Here is an 8,673-nt window from a genome sequence, read left to right as displayed (position 1 = left end):
CTCTTGCCCAAGGCCAGACCGACTCTCAGGGAGGCCAGGGATGGCGAGGGCTCTCCATGGCAAGCAGAACACTGCTCCGGGTCTGAACTCTCACACAGATCCCAATGCAGGTAGGCAATGGGGTGTCCAGCCTGGAGTCAACTGGCCACTGTCACTCCATGTCAGTCCTCCACAGCAGGGACTGGAGACATCCCAGAAACTCCATCAAGTACCCACACCCTCCTTTCTAACTGATGGGAGTCCTGCAGGCCTGGCCCCCTATGGCTGGGAAGCCCTACCCATTTCTGGCCACACAAAGCAGGTACCTACCTAAAAACAGACTAGTGAGTAGGAGGCAAGATGCAGCTAGAGCTACGTCAGGTGACTAAGACACCCAGGCTAAGCTACAGGCCAGCTTGAGCCAGAGAACTTACAGAGCCCTGCCGTGGACATCTCCCAAGTTCGACTGAGGAGACATCACTGCAGGAGCAGCTCCGAGACAGCTTCTCGAGGAGCGTCTCACGGAAGATGTCCAGCAAAGACCACCTGTGCTTGTTGGTGGCTGCCCGTGCTGTGCTCTTAGGCAGAGAGAAGAGGCAGCTGTCAGCAGGGAAGGAGAGGGGCTTATGGCTTTGTCTCTGGACCTCATGGCTGGAACAGAGGGAGCAGAAAGCCACAGCTCGCCTCTCCCTCCCCTGGGAGCTACAGGGGGTCTCCTGAGTATTTGGCTGGCTGGTGGGGCTGCTCCCTCCTTTCCCAGGAAAACATGTAGGAAAAAGAAATCAATAAAGCAGCAGTCCCGAAGGCTGTGCCGCTGGGGAGCTCACTTGTCACATGTGGCCTGCAGTGCTACAGCCCTACTCCACTGTGGTCAGAGCACATGAAAGAAAGAGCAAAGTCCCAAGCTTTGGGATGCCCCATGTTGATCTGCACGCATCATGGCCCTGAGAGAGAAACATGTCCTTCGTACAGGACCCTCCTGACAGCTCAGGATGAACATGGGATCACACTCTCCCCAGCCCAGTCAAGTTCCCCTCCCCCCAGTCATGCGTGTTCCCAACCTGGCCTGGCCCAGCCCCCTCAGGAAGCTGAGCAGGCAGAGGGGCAGCTGGGCGCACTTACATAGAAGGCCTGCTCCCGCAGGGAGGGCGTGTCGGGTGGGCTCTGGTTGTAGGTGGAGAATCGCTTGTTCACAGTGGAGGCTTTGTTGACCGTGCTGGCAGCAGAAGGCTGATCATCCTTGTCAAAGGGGCTGGGAGCAAGAGCAGCGAGGTGAGAGGGGCACAGCTGTGGACAGGGCTGATGCAACCTTACTTTCTCAGGGGTGAAGGACTCCAGGATCAGGCCTGGGACTGAACTCCCCAATCTCCCTCCTTATTTTCCTTGTGCTCATTGTTACAGCCCCACAAACCCTTTGTGCTATGGGGTAAAGGGCTGGAAATGACATGAATGACCAAGTGGAAGTTTGGAGAGCCAGAGGCCACACACACTGCTGACATTAGCCCCATAATAGCTAGCACCAAGCCAGGTTCTGCTGCATGGAAAGCAACAGCAAGCAGAGTCCAGTCACACAGCAGGAAGGGGTCTGCAGGAGAAGGAGGTGGGGACCCTTGGTGGAGCTCAGAGAGGGATAGAGGATGGGCGATGTTCTCCCACCCCCACACACTGCTGAAGTAGCCACAGCACGAGAAGGGGAGAGTGGGGACAGCACAGCCTCAACCCCAGTTGGGGCTGCTAATTACATCCAGTCCTGCTGGGGATAGGTGTTAGGGAGGGAAGGTAAAGGGTGCACACAGCCAGGCAGATGGCTGCTGGTCCTCAGTTAGAACTGCCCCCAAGCAGAGATCAAGGAACCCAGAAGCACCCCAGGGTGGCACTGCTGGGACAGGACATGACCCTCAAGAAGACACCCACTTCCCTGGGCACAGCCAGAGGCAATGCAGCTCTGGGCCCAACAAGTCCACATTCTCACTCACTTCCAGGTCACCTCCAGGCTGAGCTTGATAGTGCCCAGGTCATTGATGTCCACTGCCACCACCTGGGGCAGTGCCGCAAACAGATCCTTGGTCTCACATGAGACATTGCCAACCACCACGTGGTTGGCCAGGCTCTTGAGCTCCGTCACCTGGGGGAGAAGGAGAAGGGGCTGAGGGCAACTCAGCAGAGAGAGGGTGTGTCTGATGGCTACCCACAAGTCTGGGGAAGCAGCACAAGCAATGCTCAATGCTCTTGACTTCAACTAGGCACCGTCATCATGGCCTCAGTGTGAGCACTGCAGAACCCAGAACTATCGGGATTTACATGACAGAAACATTCAGTTAATTGGAAGCTGCTGCCCCCTCCTGGTTTTCCTCAGACCCATATGCCTGCTGCCTGTATCCTTCCCCTCTGCCACAGGAAAATGCAGACAGCCTGAAGCAAAATAAGGCACAAACACCAGCCCAGGTGGCACAGGCCCCTGTGAGCGCCCTGGGGCAGGATGCCTGGAGCTACAGCTCCCCACAAGCTCATGGCACTCAGTGTGAGCATCTGGGTGTGTCACACACACCACAGCCTGTCAGCAAGGTCTAACCAGACTCCCCCCAGCCACAGCACATCACCCCCACTACCAAGGGCACAGCAGAGCTTCTAAAGCAGCAAGCACCTGCTGTCTCAGTGGTGCAGCCACTATCCCCCTCCACCTCCCAACACCTCTGCATTCTGCTTCTCCAGCTCACTCTCTCAGCTAAGCCTTCCAGACCAAACCAGACAGCAGCAGATGCTGAGTGCAAAACATACAGCAGGGCAGCTGGCACAGCTATGTCAGCAGCTTGGCACAACCACACCTATCTGAGGAGCACTATAGCTGGGGGAGAGTTATCTGCTGGCCTGTTCCCTCTGGGACAGCGATCAAGGACTGGAGGTACAGCACAGATCAGAGACATACGGTGAGTCACCACAGTAGGGACTGGGGAGATTCCCCATTTCAGGGAAAGTGGAGACAGGCAGCCTCTTTCAGAGCCCTCCACTGCTGTGGCAACCTTGCTAATAGGTAAAACTCCTTGCTTCCTGGTGTGGGACTTTCACTGTGTATGTTAAAGGGGGTCAGAAGAAAACCAGGAGAGGGAGATGCCAATAAGGCAGCAGCTAGAACAGTGAACATGCAGTGACTAGCTGCACAGTCTCACTGCAAGACCCCACAGCAATCAGAGGTCACTGTTTCATTGCCCCATGACTACTCTCCCATCTGCTGCAAGTATGGGAGTCCTGCAGCTGTGAGAAATATGTATCTGGGTGGGGGGGGTGCGGTTGTTTGAACCCTTCATGAAACTGGAGCTGATTAAGATGAGAGCTGCTTCCCTGCCCATTCCAGAGGGTGTGTCCCTGCCTTGCAGACCTGCATTAGCTTTGCCCAGGGAAGACTGACATGGTGCACCCAGTCCAAGTCCATTAGCTTTGCCCAGGGAAGACTGACATGGTGCTCCCAGTCCAAGTCCCCCCCCAACCCTGCCTGCCCCTTTGCACCTGGGGTGCCATGTACCTTGATGGAGAGAAACTCTGTGATGAGGGGCAGGAACACCATCTCCTCACTGTCCCACACCTGCTTCCCATTCACCTCGATGCGCCCCTTTAGCTTCCACCGCTGGCGCCCGTATTTCATGAAGATCTGAGAGCAAGAAAGAGCTGCCTTGAGGCTTGAGATAGAGTTTGCATGCACACCCCCTACCAAACACCAGTATCTACCAATCTCCCCCTCAAGTCTGGAGGCAGAGCGAAGCCCCTGTAGTAGGGCCTTGCTGTGGACACTGCCAGTTCCCAGCCAGGCCTGCATCGAGCCAAGTGCATGTGTGGAAGGCAGCAGTCCCTCTCGCTCTGCTGGAGGTCTCTGGGAAAAGGGAGATACCCACAAGGTTCCCCTCTTGTCCCTAAAAGGCCTGCTCAGGCTTATTCAGCTCAGATCCACCTGGCAAAACATGGGAACAGCAGGGAGCTCTGGACCTTTATGCAGTGTCTGGGCACACAGAGGGAATGATCCAAGTCCTGCTGCATCTACTACTGGCTGCAAACAAGCAGTTCCACATACCTCATATTGGTCCCCAGCACAGAGCCTTGCAAACCCAGCCAGTCCTGAAGAAGCACAGAGCAGGGAGTTAGAATCAGCCCATTTAAGTAGAGCCCCTAAGCAGAGGTAGGCACAGCCTGAACCATGGGGACATGGCCCTCTCTAGGATCTCTTGAGCATATATTAATAGCCTTTTATAGAAGCAGGATGCTGGCCTACTTTACCTGTGGCGGATTAGGGTGTTATGTCTTATGTCGTGTCAGGGTTGATGGTAGTTTTATGAAGAATTTATATTATAGTTGTATGGGATGGTTTGGATAGGGATGACGTTGCCTCACAGGGGGTTGGACTAGATCAGCATTTCTTAACCCACGGGTCATGACCCAAAAGTGGGTCACAAAAATATATGAAAAGGGTTGTGAACAAACTTTAAAAATGGATCAAACTTCAAAAATGGATTCTCCTTTAAAGGCGAAAAATGTGGGAAACCATGGCCTTTCCCTTGCAGGCTGTCATAGGTCCACCCTGCAAGGGGCTGCTTGGGGCACTCCCTGCCCCACATACTGGTGGTCTGGGGGCAGGAGGCAGCAGGTCGTGAGTGAGGGGCACTGGGTTGTGCAGCACCTGCTCACAAGGAGAAGTCCTTCCTCTGACTCAAGGGCCAGAGGAAAACTGAGGAGCCAGGTTTTGTTTCCCAGCTCTCTGCTTGGTTCTAAAGCCCCTAAGCAAGAAGCAGGCATGGCTTGAACCATATGGATGAGTCACCACCCATGCTCAAGCCCTCACCTCACCAGTCAAGGGCCTGTGGGCAGAACCTTTCACCTGCTGGCTATACATATGAGGCAGGCCTTTTTACCTTTCATCTTCACATGGAACTCCCCCAGCTGACTCTCCAGCTCACTCTCCAGCAGGCACATATTCTGGGGATAAGAGGAACCAGAGGCATGCATTAGCAGCAGCCGGTGGGCTACCTGCAAGCTCCCACCCTGTCCCTTACCCTCCAGAACTGCTCTCTGTTCTCCCATAAGGCTGCAGCTGCCTCACCTCTGTGTACTCCTTGTAGCCTTTGCTGGCCTCAGCCAGGCTCTCACGTGCTTCTCTGCTGCCTGGGGAAGCAGCTGTATACGCCTTGACCATGTTGTGGGCCCCATCGCGGAGCCGCCGTTGGATGCAGTATGCCTCGTAGAGCTCGTCAATCTGCAAGGACAGCCACAGCACCACAATGAGAGGCAGGGCACAGGGCTTGGGATGCCCATCACATGCAATGGATTAGCTACAGGCAGACGTGTCCCCTCATTTCTAGTCCACCCTTTCCTGCAGTCAGCTGGCCTTCCCCTCAGGCTCTCTCTGTCCCAACAGGAAATGGTGCAGTTTGGATTTTGGTCAGCTCAGGAGGAATAGCCAGCTAGATTCACCTATGGGAAGCAGAGTTGGAGCCCTCCCAGAGTGCCCCACACAGCAGCGTTCGCATGGCAGGAACCAAGGCCATCACCTGCCCAGAGGGCAAGGGCTACCAGTCCAAATGGCATGCTATGGCCACAGCATCAGGCCTTTGCCATTGGCACCATGTGGCATCAGAACTCCAGCATGGTATCATGGCACAAAGGTAAGGAAGGCATCACAACATGGGACAGCTTTGGCACACTTCTACAGAGCTGGCTGCCTTCCCACTGCCACCCTGCTCAGGTCCCAGGGACATCTTCACCTGCAGAACAGGAACAGCTCCAGAGTCATTTCAACCCCATAGAAACCTTCTTCCCTGGCAGCTGCCATTCTCTGCACAGATTGCTACCACTCCTCCCAGCTAGCATCAGAGCCAGCCCTTAGAACACCAACCCCAGGCACCTCTTCAGCTGAGCCAGGGTACTCTGCTAGAGCCACATACAGCAGGCTCTGACTTCTGGCCACCAAGCATGGACAGATGGAGGCAGAGCCGTGGGCCAGGCACGAGCCCCTCAGAGGAGCCTAGCGGAGCACAGACTTGTGCATGCAACCTCCCTGGTTGCCAGGACTCCCAGTCCCAAGAACCTTGGCTGCTCCAGAGGCCAGACAACAGCAACTTGCTAACTCACTGCATGATCCAGCCAGCCGTGACTCAGGGCATTCAGATCCAGAACAAACAATAATTAGGAGCAGACTCTAGTCAGGCAGGGCCTGAGGTGAGGCAGCATTCCCGTGACACTGTCTGGGAAAGGACCACCATCGCCCCAACCAGCAGGCTCTGTCTGTACAGGCCCCAACCAAGCCTGATTATCTGCACTCCCTTGGTAGGTTACTTGGAGTTACTTTAGAAGGCAGAAGAGAACAAACATGCCAGCTTGTTCCTGACCACAGACAAGGGAAATGAAAGGACCTCTCCAAGAACTGGGGGCAGGGAATATCCAAGGAACAGAGGATTGAAGACTGAGGGTTTCTATGAACAAAAAAAAATCACCAACCAGCTGTTTGCTGCCCTTGCTTCACATGCAGTACATTGTGGGATAAAATGAGAGGGGTGAAGTGGGGCTAGCAAGTCAGAGCCCAGGCAGAAAAGGGTTACAGGCACTGGCTGTATTCTAAATCCTTGATGATAGGATGCTGCCACCTGGAACTGGCGCTGGGCACAGCCTGCACCTAGCACCAGGAAAGACAAATGCTGCCCAGGCTCCATGGGGCTTGTGGAGCTGATCGGAGTGCAGGTCGGTGGTGGGAGATGGGCAGAACCAGGGCTACGCTCCACCTCCTGCTGCCAGGCTAAGCTCCATGGGGCTGCCAGAACCACTCGGAGCTCAGTCCGGTGGTGGGAGGTGGAGCACAGCCCCAGCTCTGACAGCCTCCTGCTATTGGGCTGTGCTCCAGGGGGCTGGTGGAATTGATCAGAGCACAGCCCTGCAGTGGGAGGCAGGCAGAATCAGCACTGTGTTGCGATCAGCTCCACCAGCCCCATGGGGTGCAGTCCGGTGGCAGAAGGCGGGGAGAGCCAGGGCTGTGCTCCCTGCCAGGCTGAGCTACATGGGGCTGCGGAGCAGCTCAGAGCGCAGCCTTGGCTCTCCCCTGCCTCCCACCACTGGGCTGCTTCGAAACTCGAAACGTTTCAAGTGCCCTCATTTCGTTTCAAAGCTGTTTCGATGCTTTTTGTTTCGTTTCAATTTCACTGTTTCAAGCTTGAAACACGTTGAAACAGCTTCGAAATGAAACACTCGGCAAAATTTTGCACAGCCCTACTGCAGAGCTGCAAGAGGAGAGGCATGCCTCACTGGAATGAATCCCAGCTTTAATGAGCACTAAAGTATTTACAAAGGAAAGAGATGGGTATCAGAGCTTCACCCTGCTCTCTGCCAGGCTTCCCCTACCCCACAGCTGTGGGTCCAGCTTGTGTGCCATTACCTTGCTAGCATGGAATTCCAGCCGCCGCAGGAACCGCTCGATTGACTTGACTTGCTAGAAGACAAAACAAGGAGCCACATCAGGAGGAGCATGGAACTAGGCAAAGCAGCAGCTACAGGGGCAATAGTTGATTCCTGCCTAAAGAGTGCCCACAAAGGGGTCAGCCCAGGCCCAGGTGGGGGCCTTTACTGCTGCTACAAGACATATGGAGCAAGCCTAAGAAGATCATTTCTACCTTCAAACAATAAAGAGTATTATTCCCTGTTCCTACAGGGTCTTCCATGAAAAATTAGCATGACCCCTCAGCCTTTTACTTAAAGGGCAGGGACAGCCTGCCTCTGGGAGTGTTTTTCTCCCAAGGGTTTCCTCAAGAATTGGAGTTAAACTGGTTTTAGCAGGAAACCAGCTACAACTCTAAATTTGAAACAACCTGGCTAAAAATGACTTTCATTCCTGTTCAATCAGGTCTCATTTCCCTACTGCTAATCAGGGTATAACGCTGCTAGTTCTCCACCCAACCACATGCTTTTTTTAGGTCAGACAGAACCTGACTTTCTAGCGCAAACCCCCAAGCAGAACTGAAACGTATAAAAGCTTCTGTCTAACCTATATAAAGCAACAGAAAAGGCAGTGACTGCACTTGTCTGTGAGCCCAGAGAACCCCAAACACAATGTCAATGCAGACCCAGCCACATGCTGGACACTGAATGTTTGGACCAGAGTGAAGTCAATCGTGTGTTAATTCTTCAATGCCCAGCTTCTGGATTTCCAAACAAGGCCCGTTGGTTCACTCACTGGTGTCTCAGTTTTTCTGTGTTTCTGAGTGGCTCCTGAAAGGAGGAGCTGTGTCTCAGAGCTGGACACAGTGCAACTTAACAAGGGCGGGGAAGGAGGATGATCTGGAAGCTGAGTCTACCCTCTGCACCTCACCACTACCATCCTCTCTGCATCTGCTGACCCTTTTCAGACACCATTAGCCCCAGCAAAACCCAAGAGCCCCCAAAGAATCCAGCCTTCAAGTAATTCTGCAAGTAAGGACTGCCATGTGGGGCACAGCAACTACCCCACACAGAGGGGCTGCATTAGCAGAAGACATCAAGGAAAAAGAGTGAATGGGTGGCAAGGCCCCAGGGTGGTGGAAACTCCAGGTCCCCAGTTCTAGGCAGGTGGGAATTCAGTGAAGGGTCTGCCCTGCTATTCCCAGGACCCCAGCAGGCTGCACATGCTCCAGGACCTTACCTTATCGAGGTCATAGAGAAAGCCCTGGAGGAGAAAAAGGGTGAAAG

General features: G+C 54.3%; 1 protein-coding gene across 14 annotated transcripts in view; it reads right to left on the bottom strand.

The window, feature by feature from the left end:
* Positions 1-8,673, bottom strand: part of RIPOR1 (RHO family interacting cell polarization regulator 1) — a 132,125-nt gene that overhangs the window by 18,175 nt on the left and 105,277 nt on the right. For 12 of the 14 annotated variants that reach the window (XR_003095632.1, XM_025211819.1, XM_025211814.1 and 9 more), the window contains 9 exons: positions 8,627-8,650; positions 7,388-7,441; positions 5,066-5,218; positions 4,878-4,941; positions 4,043-4,086; positions 3,500-3,625; positions 1,956-2,104; positions 1,102-1,231; positions 414-557 (listed from right to left, as the gene is read on the bottom strand). Coding sequence is in view for 13 of the 14 variants with exons in the window: in XM_025211819.1 (XP_025067604.1) it covers positions 414-557; positions 1,102-1,231; positions 1,956-2,104; positions 3,500-3,625; positions 4,043-4,086; positions 4,878-4,941; positions 5,066-5,218; positions 7,388-7,441; positions 8,627-8,650 (888 nt within the window). In the remaining variant the exon portion in view is untranslated. The remainder of the gene's footprint in view (positions 1-413; positions 558-1,101; positions 1,232-1,955; positions 2,105-3,499; positions 3,626-4,042; positions 4,087-4,877; positions 4,942-5,065; positions 5,219-7,387; positions 7,442-8,626; positions 8,651-8,673) is intronic. The other 2 variants (XM_025211823.1, XM_014523009.2) reach the window with 1 other exon arrangement.

This window comes from Alligator sinensis, unplaced genomic scaffold (genome assembly GCF_000455745.1).
Source record: "Alligator sinensis unplaced genomic scaffold, ASM45574v1 scaffold260_1, whole genome shotgun sequence".
Lineage (NCBI taxonomy): Eukaryota > Metazoa > Chordata > Crocodylia > Alligatoridae > Alligator > Alligator sinensis.
Note: the sequence above shows the minus strand (reverse complement) of the source record. Positions and strands in the feature narration are given on the sequence as shown.